The sequence below is a fragment of the Saccoglossus kowalevskii genome, chromosome 6, assembly GCF_978046115.1.
Source record: "Saccoglossus kowalevskii chromosome 6, keSacKowa6.1, whole genome shotgun sequence".
Lineage (NCBI taxonomy): Eukaryota > Metazoa > Hemichordata > Enteropneusta > Harrimaniidae > Saccoglossus > Saccoglossus kowalevskii.
In genome coordinates this window covers 4,990,292-5,004,977 of record NC_140646.1, presented here as the reverse complement: position 1 = coordinate 5,004,977, position 14,686 = coordinate 4,990,292, and the positions used below count along the sequence as shown (strand labels likewise).

The window sequence follows — 14,686 nt, the reverse complement described above, 5'->3', positions numbered from 1 at the left end:
GTGAAGTTTGAATGTGATTGGTCTAGACATGTCCAACATGCAATTGGAGACACACACATGCAGAACATATAGAAGTCAAACAATAAGTCCCTGTTTTTGACATTTTCAGGGCAGATAGCATAACACCATTTTTCAGTTCACTTCGATGTTTTCATTCCATTTTCTGCTTAGTGAAATCTTCACTAGTATTGATGTTACAATATATTAACAACAAGCCATGCATGGCACAGTCCCTGTTAGTCATCAAATTTAAGATATATAGTTTTGTTTATAGTAATACAGCTGGAATATAACCATATCAGGAATATGATTTTTTTAACATTAAAATGATTGACATTTGTATCTGATCGTCAAACAAGTACTTGTCCATATTGAGAAATGTTGCTCTGGAACAGCATTCAAAATCAGTCATTTTGAATACATGTATATATATAACATGATGTATAACGAATATATAATATTTGAATATAATCTGTCAAAGCATTTAGGAGATATGGCTCTAGAAGCCCAATCATTAAAACAAATTGGCCGCCAGTCAGCCATTTTGAATTCAATCCGAAAAATAAAATGACGTGCATCAGGAACCCGTAATGTCTAATGTATGTACCAAGTTTGAACGAAATCCATCCATAAATGCCAGAAATGCTTGATATTTGATGATTTGTTAGCACAAAAATGATTACCATTCGGCCATTTTGAATAGGATCGTCAAACCAATATATCTGTCTATCTTTGACATAATCAGTGAAAGTAAGTCAGAGATATGGCACGAGAACCACATTCATTAATACAAAATGGCCACCAGTCGATCATTTGAATCTTATCTGAAAATCAAAATGATGTGCATCAAGGTCCTATATAATGTCTAATGTATATACCAAGTTTGAACAAAATCGTGAAACAAATTGACGTGCATATGTATAATATCATGTATGATGTATGTGTGAAGTTTGATTGTGATTGGTCCAGGCATTTCTAAGATACAGGTCCGGACGCACGCACACACGCACGAACACACGGAGGTCAAAACATAAGTTCCCGTTTTCGGACTGCGTTCGAACGGGGACTAATTATATTGAACTCTGCGCCAATCCATCACTTCATGCTCCATATGTCACACAAAGTTCATTATGGCATGGCAGGTCCTCTAGTAATGTTAAAATTCTGTACTTACACCAGTTTTACCACTACCAGTTTCAGCAGCCTGCAATAAATTGTAGTTTGAATTATCAATCTGAGATATATACCATTAATACATCAACCTGAAATACATACCATTAATACATCAACATGAGATATATACCATCAATACATCAACCTGAGATATATACCATCAATACATCAACCTGAGATATATACCATCAATACATCAACCTGAGATACATACCATCAATACATCAACCTGAGATATATACCATTAATACATCAACCTGAGATATATACCATTAATACATCAACATGAGATATATACCATTAATACATCAACCTGAGATATATAACATTAATACATCAACCTGAGATACATACCATCAATACATCAACCTGAGATACATACCATCAATACATCAACCTGAGATACATACCATCAATACATCAACCTGAGATATATACCATCAATACATCAACCTGAGATACATACCATCAATACATCAACCTGAGATATATACCATCAATACATCAACCTGAGATATATACCATCGATACATCAACCTGAGATACATACCATCAATACATCAACCTGAGATACATACCATCAATACATCAACCTGAGATATATACCATCAATACATCAACCTGAGATATATAACATTATTACATCAACCTGAGATATACACCATCAATACATCAACCTGAGATATATACCATTATTACATCAACCTGAGATATACACCATCAATACATCAACCTGAGATATATACCATCAATACATCAATCTGAGATATATACCATTAATACATCAATCTGAGATATATACCATCAATACATCAATCTGAGATATATACCATTAATACATCAATCTGAGATACAAACCATCAATACATCAACCTGAGATACATACCATCAATACATCAACCTGAGATATATACCATCAATACATCAACCTGAGATATATAACATTATTACATCAACCTGAGATATACACCATCAATACATCAACCTGAGATATATACCATTATTACATCAACCTGAGATATACACCATCAATACATCAACCTGAGATATATACCATCAATACATCAATCTGAGATATATACCATCAATACATCAATCTGAGATATATACCATTAATACATCAATCTGAGATATATACCATCAATACATCAATCTGAGATATATACCATTAATACATCAATCTGAGATACAAACCATCAATACATCAACCTGAGATATATACCATCAATACATCAATCTGAGATATATACCATCAATACATCAACCTGAGATATATACCATCAATACATCAACCTGAGATATATACCATCAATACATCAACCTGAGATATATACCATCAATACATCAACCTGAGATACATACCATCAATACATCAACCTGAGATATATACCATCAATACATCAACCTGAGATATATACCATCAATACATCAACCTGAGATATATAACATTAATACATCAACATGAGATACATACCATCAATACATCAACCTGAGATATATACCATCAATACATCAACCTGAGATATATACAATCAATACATCAACCTGAGATATATACCATCAATACATCAAACTGTGATACATACCATTATTACATCAACCTGAGATATACACCATCAATACATCAACCTGAGATACATACCATTTTTACATCAACCTGAGATATACACCATCAATACATCAACCTGAGATACATACCATCAATACATCAACTTGTGATACATAACATCAAAACATCAACCTGTGATACATACCATCAATACATCAACCTGTGATACATACCCTTCAATACATCAACCCGAGATACATACCATCAATACATCAACCTGAGATACATACCATCAATACATCAACCTGAGATATATACCATCAATACATCAACCTGAGATATATACCATCAATACATCAACCTGAGATATATAACATTAATACATCAACATGAGATACATACCATCAATACATCAACCTGAGATATATACCATCAATACATCAACCTGAGATATATACAATCAATACATCAACCTGAGATATATACCATCAATACATCAAACTGTGATACATACCATTATTACATCAACCTGAGATATACACCATCAATACATCAACCTGAGATACATACCATTTTTACATCAACCTGAGATATACACCATCAATACATCAACCTGAGATACATACCATCAATACATCAACTTGTGATACATAACATCAAAACATCAACCTGTGATAATACCATCAATACATCAACCTGTGATACATACCCTTCAATACATCAACCCGAGATACATACCATCAATACATCAACCTGAGATACATACCATCAATACATCAACCTGTGATATATACCATTAATACATCAACATGAGATATATACCATCAATACATCAACCTGAGATACATACCATCAATACATCAACCTGTGATACATCAACCTGAGATATATCCCTCTTTTAGCCAATATATATTTTGTGTTATCCTACCGACACCATAAAAAACCCTGTGAAAATAGAGGGCATTTTTGCCTGATACCTTAATATACCATAGCCATTTTTGCACATTGTCTCTTTTGGTTTTACATCTCCCAAACTTTAGATTATGGAATATTCTTACAACTTCTTGTATGCATTATATCTATTATGATGTCCTTTATGTATTATACTACTTTTATGAAATACACGAAAGGTATTTTTCTAGTCATCACTAAAAAATCACACATGGCTTTTTATGGATTGGGCCATATTGCTGTTGGTATGGATTTATGGTTTATTATGGTATCAGCTATTATGGACATTATGGTTTTTTAAGGTAAAATTTGTTACACTTGGATTGAATATGGTAATTTATGGCATTTTATATGATACTTGATTATGAAATGGTATATTATGGCTTCAGATTTAAAATTTTATGGTAATATATGGTGTCAGAGTTCACTAAACCATGTGTTACTATACCATCAAGATTTCATTAAAATTTGATACACAGGTGCAAATCTGTTTGGACTAATGACATATTTTTGCTTCTATCTGTCCAGACGTTTTTGTTTATCATATTTATACTTAGTTTTTCTTTAGCCAAAATATATCAGTGGTCAAACTGTAGAAATGTTCATTTCTTTTGATAAACAAATTCTAGTCTATAAGCAAATGAAGATCATTAACATTTTCAAAATGACAGCTATTTTAGCCCATAAAAAGGTTACTACACGGGCAGTACATGTAAATGCTAAATCTGTTGACATCATTTTGAGTTTCAAAATTACTCAGAGTTTAACAGAATTTGATCGTCGCATTTAGGTAATTATATTTTCTCAAATAAAAACCTGAAGCCATATTTTACCATAACAAGGTATTTTATGGTCCAATGATTTCCTTTCCCAAGCCATAAAAACCCATATAATCTGGCTGAGAACTTATTCCTTCTGAAACCATAAAGTACCATATCTTTAATTATTACTGTAGCCATATAATGCCATAAGATAAATCCCCTACGTTCTGCACAATCTGAACGCATAAAATACCATATAATTGATTTTAGACTGGAAACACCCCAAGCCATACAAAACCATATTTTGGGGGGTAACATTTTTTTGGACCCCCCAAATTCAAATTCTCAAGTAGCATATTTACTTGATAAACCACGACTTACTCTTTTAGGCAAGTTCACTTTTATCTCTGGTTTCATGATTTATTAACAAAATTCACAGCTGTCATGTTTATCGTAATTAGCATATTTTTGTAACCCTCCTCTAATCATACAATTTAATTTATGTGTCTGAATTTTATGAAATGAGAAGACAATATTCTATTCTAAATGGAAAACCAAGTTTAATGTCAATTTGATTACTTAAAAGGCAGTACTTGACAATTGAAATGGGTTGAAATTACACAAAAAGTCTTGGCTAGTTAGTGTGAAATGTATGCTGGGAAAATAGGTGTCCATTTTTCACATGGTATTTTATGGAGTCGTTAAGAAGAGGGATATACCATCAATACATCAACCTGAGATACATACCATCAATACATCAACCTGAGATACATACCATCAATACATCAACCTGAGATACATACCATCAATACATCAACCTGAGATACATACCATCAATACATCAACCTGAGATATATACCATCAATACATCAACCTGAGATACATACCATCAAAACATCAACCTGAGATATATACCATCAATACATCAACCTGAGATACATACCATCAATACATCAACCTGAGATATATATCATCAATACATCAACCTGAGATACATACCATCAATACATCAACCTGAGATATATACCATCAATACATCAACCTGAGATACATACCATCAATACATCAACCTGAGATACATACCATCAATACATCAACCTGAGATATATACCATCAATACATCAACCTGAGATACATACCATCAAAACATCAACCTGAGATATATACCATCAATACATCAACCTGAGATACATACCATCAAAACATCACCTCCACCAAGAATGAGAGGTATAGATTCTGCTTGAATATCTGTAGGCAGCCTATAAAACAAACATTTACTTATTGATTCAAACAAAGTGTTTTCTGACTTGTCAAATGACATAAAATGACGACTAACATTTCCTTACAATATGTTTAATGAACAACTTTTTCTGATTTGTTACTTGTGGCTGCCAAATATAGTCATACTTTTGAGATGAGCTAAAGCCATGATATTGTTCAGAATGTTGTTTTGAAATGAGCTGAAGCCATGATATTGGTCAGAATGTTGTTTTGAGATGAACTGAAGCCATGATATTGGTCAGAATGTTGTTTTGAGATGAGCTGAAGCCATGATATCGGTCAGAATGTTGTTTTGAAATGAGCTGAAGCCATGATATTAGTCAGAATGTTGTTTTGAGATGAGCTGATGCCTCGCTATTGGTCAGAATGTTGTTTTGAAATGAGCTGAAGCCATGATATTGATCAGAATGTTTTTTTGAGATGAGCTGAAGCCATGATATTGGTCAGAATGTTGTTTTGTGATGAGCTGAAGCCATGATATTGGTCAGAATGTTGTTTTGAGATGAGCTGAAGCCATGATATTGGTCAGAATGTTGTTTTGAGATGAGCTGAAGCCATGATATTAGTCAGAATGTTGTTTTGAGATGAGCTAAAGCCATGATATTGGTCAGAATGTTGTTTTGAGATGAACTGAAGCCATGATATTGGTCAGAATGTTGTTTTGAGATGAGCTGAAGCCATGATATTGGTCAGAATGTTGTTTTGAGATGAGCTGAAGCCTTCATATTGGTCAGAATGTTGTTTTGAAATTACCCCAGACCATTCGTCCCGGTGTTATCGCTATCGCCACACGAGACTCCAGCTTGTCTCCTATACAATTTTCCTTCCGCCCACTTAATTTTAATATTCATATGACCTTTGCACTGACATCGATAGCCAATCGCATTCGACCGCGGACGTCACTCTAAATAAACAACTGAATAAATTAATATACCATATTTGGAAGATAGCGGGTAAATTCAACGTTGTTGGTGTGTTCCTTCGGGTTCCAAAGTCGCACAAAACGAGTTCATGTTCCGTTATCTTTCGCAAGTAAAACAGGTCGATATGTATTAAACATGGCATTTGTTTTCTTGTTTTAACCCCCTTATTACGCAAGCTTCCGTCGAAGTGGTGTTTTTTTCGACGATTTGTGGCATGTTGCAAAACGAACGAAACATTGCGGCATTCTTAGCAGTGGATAAGGGATCGACTATGTCGTCACATTTATGTCTCGTTTGAAAGAGAATAAACAACCGCTCAGAAAAATATGTTGCTAATATTTAAGTGCGGTGCCTTGAAATCGCCTGCCCGACGTCCAAATTTCAAAAGGATGTTCGATTTGCAATGACGACCGTTCATATGTACTAGGCGACGTTACTAATTACTACTAGGGTCGGTGTTTGCATTAAGAATTATAGAACAAAAGATCAGCAAAGCGGTGCTTTTGTCGGCGATTTTGTCAAAGGGAATATTGATAAAATGTTGCAATACAGAATCACGAGTTGGGTGAAAAATTGCGCCGGCGGCATTCTCAGCGATGGCGACACCCGAGAAACACCGTGTCACGGTGCATTCGTGCATCAGTACACCGAAGAAATACATACATATTGTTGCGGACGACTATTGTGGACTGTGTTCGTGTAGTCTTCGAGTTTGTGGACAGTTAAAGTCGTGTGTGAATTTATTCAAGCCAGGAAAAGCAGGAGGGATAACTTATGGAAATCGTCTTTCCAATTTGATCCAGTGCGACGTTGTGAAAGGAGCGACTCTGTCGTCTCATCTATGTCTAGTTTGTAAGAGAAAGATTGATAGCGCAGAAAAATCCGCCAATAATGTAAAACAGTGGCGTGAAATTGTCAGTCATTCTAATATCTCCCAACCTGTGAAGGAAAGGGTTAAGCGTGCTGCCTTGAAATCGCCTGCCAAAACTAAAATGGCGCGTGTCACGTGACTTTGTTTACTAAAGATAGCGTGGGCGTTTGATTGACACTCAACTCATTAGTATTCCACCAATCACAGCTACATCTACTTTCTGGATGTGCGCAGTCAAATTGTATAGGAGACAAGCTGGAGTCTCGTGTGGCGATAGCGATAACACCGGGACGAATGGTCTGGGGTATTTTGAAATGAGCTGAAGCCATGATATTGGTCAGAATGTTGTTTTGAGATGAGCTGAAGCCATGATATTGGTCAGAATCTTGTTTTGAGATGAACTGAAGCCATGATATTGGTCAGAATGTTGTTTTGAGATGAGCTGAAGCCATGATATTGATCAGAATGTTGTTTTGAGATGAACTGAAGCCATGATATTGGTCAGAATGTTGTTTTGAGATGAGCTGAAGCCATGATATTGGTCAGAATGTTGTTTTGAGATGAGCTGAAGCCATGATATTGGTCAGAATGTTGTTTTGAGATGAGCTGAAGCCATGATATTGGTCAGAATGTTGTTTTGAGATGAACTGAAGCCATGATATTGATCACAATGTTGTTTTGAGATGAACTGAAGCCATGCTATAGGTCAGAATGTTGTTTTGAGATGCGCTGAAGCCATGCTATTGATCAGAATGTTGTTTTGTGATGAGCTGAAGCCATGCTATTGTTCAGAATGTTGTTTTGAGATGAGCTGAAGCCATGATATTGGTCAGAATGTTGTTTTGAAATGAGCTGAAGCCATGATATTGATCAGAATGTTGTTTTGAGATGAGCTGAAGCCATGATATTGATTAGAATGTTGTTTTGAGATGAGCTGAAGCCATGATATTGGTCAGAATGTTGTTTTGAAATGAGCTGAAGCCATGATATTGATCAGAATGTTGTTTTGAGATGAGCTGAAGCCATGATATTGGTCAGAATGTTGTTTTGAAATGAGCTGAAGCCATGATATTGATCAGAATGTTGTTTTGATATGAGCTGAAGCCATGATATTGGTCAGAATGTTGTTTTGAGATGAGCTGAAGCCATGATATTGGTCAGAATGTTGTTTTGAGATGAGCTGAAGCCATCATATTAGTCAGAATGTTGTTTTGAGATGCGCTGAAGCCATGATATTGGTCAGAATGTTGTTTTGAGATGAGCTGAAGCCATCATATTAGTCAGAATGTTGTTTTGAGATGAGCTGAAGCCATGCTATTGGTCAGAATGTTGTTTTGAAATGAGCTGATGCCATGCTATTGGTCAGAATGTTGTTTTGAGATGCGCTGAAGCCATGATATTGGTCAGAATGTTGTTTTGAAATGAGCTGAAGCCATCATATTGGTCAGAATGTTGTTTTGAAATGAGCTGAAGCCATGATATTGGTCAGAATGTTGTTTTGAGATGAGCTGAAGCCTTCATATTGGTCAGAATGTTGTTTTGAAATGAACTGAAGCCATGCTATTGGTCAGAATGTTGTTTTGAGATGAGCTGAAGCCATGATATTGGTCAGAATGTTGTTTTGAGAGGAGCTGAAGCCATGCTATTGGTCAGAATGTTGTTTTGAGATGCGCTGAAGCCATGATATTGGTCAGAATGTTGTTTTGAGATGAGCTGAAGCCATCATATTAGTCAGAATGTTGTTTTGAGATAAGCTGAAGCCATCATATTGGTCAGAATGTTGTTTTGAGATGAACTGAAGCCATGCTATTGGTCAGAATGTTGTTTTGAGATGAGCTGAAGCCATGATATTGGTCAGAATGTTGTTTTGAGATGCGCTGAAGCCATGATATTGGTCAGAATGTTGTTTTGAGATGAGCTGAAGCCATCATATTAGTCAGAATGTTGTTTTGAGATGAGCTGAAGCCATGCTATTGGTCAGAATGTTGTTTTGAAATGAGCTGATGCCATGCTATTGGTCAGAATGTTGTTTTGAGATGCGCTGAAGCCATGATATTGGTCAGAATGTTGTTTTGAAATGAGCTGAAGCCATCATATTGGTCAGAATGTTGTTTTGAAATGAGCTGAAGCCATGATATTGGTCAGAATGTTGTTTTGAGATGAGCTGAAGCCATGATATTGGTCAGAATGTTGTTTTGAGATGAACTGAAGCCATGATATTGGTCAGAATGTTGTTTTGAGATGAGCTGAAGCCATGATATTGATCAGAATGTTGTTTTGAGATGAACTGAAGCCATGATATTGGTCAGAATGTTGTTTTGAGATGAGCTGAAGCCATGATATTGGTCAGAATGTTGTTTTGAGATGAGCTGAAGCCATGATATTGGTCAGAATGTTGTTTTGAGATGAGCTGAAGCCATGATATTGGTCAGAATGTTGTTTTGAGATGAACTGAAGCCATGATATTGATCACAATGTTGTTTTGAGATGAACTGAAGCCATGCTATAGGTCAGAATGTTGTTTTGAGATGCGCTGAAGCCATGCTATTGATCAGAATGTTGTTTTGTGATGAGCTGAAGCCATGATATTGGTCAGAATGTTGTTTTGAAATGAGCTGAAGCCATGATATTGATCAGAATGTTGTTTTGAGATGAGCTGAAGCCATGATATTGGTTAGAATGTTGTTTTGAGATGAGCTGAAGCCATGATATTGGTCAGAATGTTGTTTTGAAATGAGCTGAAGCCATGATATTGATCAGAATGTTGTTTTGAGATGAGCTGAAGCCATGATATTGGTCAGAATGTTGTTTTGAAATGAGCTGAAGCCATGATATTGATCAGAATGTTGTTTTGAGATGAGCTGAAGCCATGATATTGGTCAGAATGTTGTTTTGAGATGAGCTGAAGCCATGATATTGGTCAGAATGTTGTTTTGAGATGAGCTGAAGCCATCATATTAGTCAGAATGTTGTTTTGAGATGCGCTGAAGCCATGATATTGGTCAGAATGTTGTTTTGAGATGAGCTGAAGCCATCATATTAGTCAGAATGTTGTTTTGAGATGAGCTGAAGCCATGCTATTGGTCAGAATGTTGTTTTGAAATGAGCTGATGCCATGCTATTGGTCAGAATGTTGTTTTGAGATGCGCTGAAGCCATGATATTGGTCAGAATGTTGTTTTGAAATGAGCTGAAGCCATCATATTGGTCAGAATGTTGTTTTGAAATGAGCTGAAGCCATGATATTGGTCAGAATGTTGTTTTGAGATGAGCTGAAGCCTTCATATTGGTCAGAATGTTGTTTTGAAATGAACTGAAGCCATGCTATTGGTCAGAATGTTGTTTTGAGATGAGCTGAAGCCATGATATTGGTCAGAATGTTGTTTTGAGAGGAGCTGAAGCCATGCTATTGGTCAGAATGTTGTTTTGAGATGCGCTGAAGTCATGATATTGGTCAGAATGTTGTTTTGAGATGAGCTGAAGCCATCATATTAGTCAGAATGTTGTTTTGAGATAAGCTGAAGCCATCATATTGGTCAGAATGTTGTTTTGAGATGAACTGAAGCCATGCTATTGGTCAGAATGTTGTTTTGAGATGAGCTGAAGCCATGATATTGGTCAGAATGTTGTTTTGAGATGCGCTGAAGCCATGATATTGGTCAGAATGTTGTTTTGAGATGAGCTGAAGCCATCATATTAGTCAGAATGTTGTTTTGAGATGAGCTGAAGCCATGCTATTGGTCAGAATGTTGTTTTGAAATGAGCTGATGCCATGCTATTGGTCAGAATGTTGTTTTGAGATGCGCTGAAGCCATGATATTGGTCAGAATGTTGTTTTGAAATGAGCTGAAGCCATCATATTGGTCAGAATGTTGTTTTGAAATGAGCTGAAGCCATGATATTGGTCAGAATGTTGTTTTGAGATGAGCTGAAGCCTTCATATTGGTCAGAATGTTGTTTTGAAATGAACTGAAGCCATGCTATTGGTCAGAATGTTGTTTTGAGATGAGCTGAAGCCATGATATTGGTCAGAATGTTGTTTTGAGAGGAGCTGAAGCCATGCTATTGGTCAGAATGTTGTTTTGAGATGCGCTGAAGCCATGATATTGGTCAGAATGTTGTTTTGAGATGAGCTGAAGCCATCATATTAGTCAGAATGTTGTTTTGAGATAAGCTGAAGCCATCATATTGGTCAGAATGTTGTTCTGAGATGAACTGAAGCCATGCTATTGGTCAGAATGTTGTTTTGAGATGAGCTGAAGCCATGATATTGGTCAGAATGTTGTTTTGAGATGCGCTGAAGCCATGATATTGGTCAGAATGTTGTTTTGAGATGAGCTGAAGCCATCATATTAGTCAGAATGTTGTTTTGAGATGAGCTGAAGCCATGATATTAGTCAGAATGTTGTTTTGAGATGAACTGAAGCCATGATATTGGTCAGAATGTTGTTTTGAGATGAGCTAAAGCCATGATATTGGTCAGAATGTTGTTTTGAGATGCGCTGAAGCCATGATATTGGTCAGAATGTTGTTTTGAGATGAGCTGAAGCCATGATATTGGTCAGAATGTTGTTTTGAGATGAATTGAAGCCATGCTATTGGTCAGAATGTTGTTTTGAGATGAGCTGAAGCCATGATATTGGTCAGAACGTTGTTTTGAGATGAGCTGAAGCCATGCTATTGGTCAGAATGTTGTTTTGAGATGAGCTGAAGCCATGATATTGGTCAGAATGTTGTTTTGAGATGAGCTGATGCCATGATATTGGTCAGAATGTTGTTTTGAGATGAGCTGAAGCCATGATATTGGTCAGAATGTTGTTTTGAGATGAACTGATGCCTCGCTATTGGTCAGAATGTTGTTTTGAGATGAACTGAAGCCATGATATTAGTCAGAATGTTGTTTTGAGATGAGCTGAAGCCATAATATTGGTCAGAATGTTGTTTTGAGATGAATTGAAGCCATGCTATTGGTCAGAATGTTGTTTTGAGATGAGCTGAAGCCATGATATTGGTCAGAACGTTGTTTTGAGATGAGCTGAAGCCATGCTATTGGTCAGAATGTTGTTTTGAGATGAGCTGAAGCCATGATATTGGTCAGAATGTTGTTTTGAGATGAACTGAAGCCATGATATTAGTCAGAATGTTGTTTTGAGATGAGCTGAAGCCATGATATTGGTCAGAATGTTGTTTTGAGATGAATTGAAGCCATGCTATTGGTCAGAATGTTGTTTTGAGATGAGCTGAAGCCATGATATTGGTCAGAACGTTGTTTTGAGATGAGCTGAAGCCATGCTATTGGTCAGAATGTTGTTTTGAGATGAGCTGAAGCCATGCTATTGGTCAGAATGTTGTTTTGAGATGAGCTGAAGCCATGATATTAGTCAGAATGTTGTTTTGAGATGAACTGAAGCCATGATATTAGTCAGAATGTTGTTTTGAGATGAGCTGAAGCCTTCATATTGGTCAGAATGTTGTTTTGAAATGAACTGAAGCCATGCTATTGGTCAGAATGTTGTTTTGAGATGAGCTGAAGCCATGATATTGGTCAGAATGTTGTTTTGAGAGGAGCTGAAGCCATGCTATTGGTCAGAATGTTGTTTTGAGATGCGCTGAAGTCATGATATTGGTCAGAATGTTGTTTTGAGATGAGCTGAAGCCATCATATTAGTCAGAATGTTGTTTTGAGATAAGCTGAAGCCATCATATTGGTCAGAATGTTGTTTTGAGATGAACTGAAGCCATGCTATTGGTCAGAATGTTGTTTTGAGATGAGCTGAAGCCATGATATTGGTCAGAATGTTGTTTTGAGATGCGCTGAAGCCATGATATTGGTCAGAATGTTGTTTTGAGATGAGCTGAAGCCATCATATTAGTCAGAATGTTGTTTTGAGATGAGCTGAAGCCATGCTATTGGTCAGAATGTTGTTTTGAAATGAGCTGATGCCATGCTATTGGTCAGAATGTTGTTTTGAGATGCGCTGAAGCCATGATATTGGTCAGAATGTTGTTTTGAAATGAGCTGAAGCCATCATATTGGTCAGAATGTTGTTTTGAAATGAGCTGAAGCCATGATATTGGTCAGAATGTTGTTTTGAGATGAGCTGAAGCCTTCATATTGGTCAGAATGTTGTTTTGAAATGAACTGAAGCCATGCTATTGGTCAGAATGTTGTTTTGAGATGAGCTGAAGCCATGATATTGGTCAGAATGTTGTTTTGAGAGGAGCTGAAGCCATGCTATTGGTCAGAATGTTGTTTTGAGATGCGCTGAAGCCATGATATTGGTCAGAATGTTGTTTTGAGATGAGCTGAAGCCATCATATTAGTCAGAATGTTGTTTTGAGATAAGCTGAAGCCATCATATTGGTCAGAATGTTGTTCTGAGATGAACTGAAGCCATGCTATTGGTCAGAATGTTGTTTTGAGATGAGCTGAAGCCATGATATTGGTCAGAATGTTGTTTTGAGATGCGCTGAAGCCATGATATTGGTCAGAATGTTGTTTTGAGATGAGCTGAAGCCATCATATTAGTCAGAATGTTGTTTTGAGATGAGCTGAAGCCATGATATTAGTCAGAATGTTGTTTTGAGATGAACTGAAGCCATGATATTGGTCAGAATGTTGTTTTGAGATGAGCTAAAGCCATGATATTGGTCAGAATGTTGTTTTGAGATGCGCTGAAGCCATGATATTGGTCAGAATGTTGTTTTGAGATGAGCTGAAGCCATGATATTGGTCAGAATGTTGTTTTGAGATGAATTGAAGCCATGCTATTGGTCAGAATGTTGTTTTGAGATGAGCTGAAGCCATGATATTGGTCAGAACGTTGTTTTGAGATGAGCTGAAGCCATGCTATTGGTCAGAATGTTGTTTTGAGATGAGCTGAAGCCATGATATTGGTCAGAATGTTGTTTTGAGATGAGCTGATGCCATGATATTGGTCAGAATGTTGTTTTGAGATGAGCTGAAGCCATGATATTGGTCAGAATGTTGTTTTGAGATGAACTGATGCCTCGCTATTGGTCAGAATGTTGTTTTGAGATGAACTGAAGCCATGATATTAGTCAGAATGTTGTTTTGAGATGAGCTGAAGCCATAATATTGGTCAGAATGTTGTTTTGAGATGAATTGAAGCCATGCTATTGGTCAGAATGTTGTTTTGAGATGAGCTGAAGCCATG

General features: G+C 36.5%; 1 protein-coding gene across 1 annotated transcript in view; it reads right to left on the bottom strand.

Annotated features, from left to right (window-relative positions):
* The window catches only part of LOC102800875 (ATP-dependent RNA helicase DDX1-like), a 77,078-nt gene that overhangs the window by 58,185 nt on the left and 4,207 nt on the right, over positions 1 to 14,686 (bottom strand). The window contains exons 3-4 of the mRNA XM_085499983.1: positions 5,630 to 5,693; positions 1,175 to 1,204 (exon numbers count right to left, since the gene is read on the bottom strand). Of these exons, the coding sequence (XP_085356109.1) occupies positions 1,175 to 1,204; positions 5,630 to 5,693 (94 nt within the window). The remainder of the gene's footprint in view (positions 1 to 1,174; positions 1,205 to 5,629; positions 5,694 to 14,686) is intronic.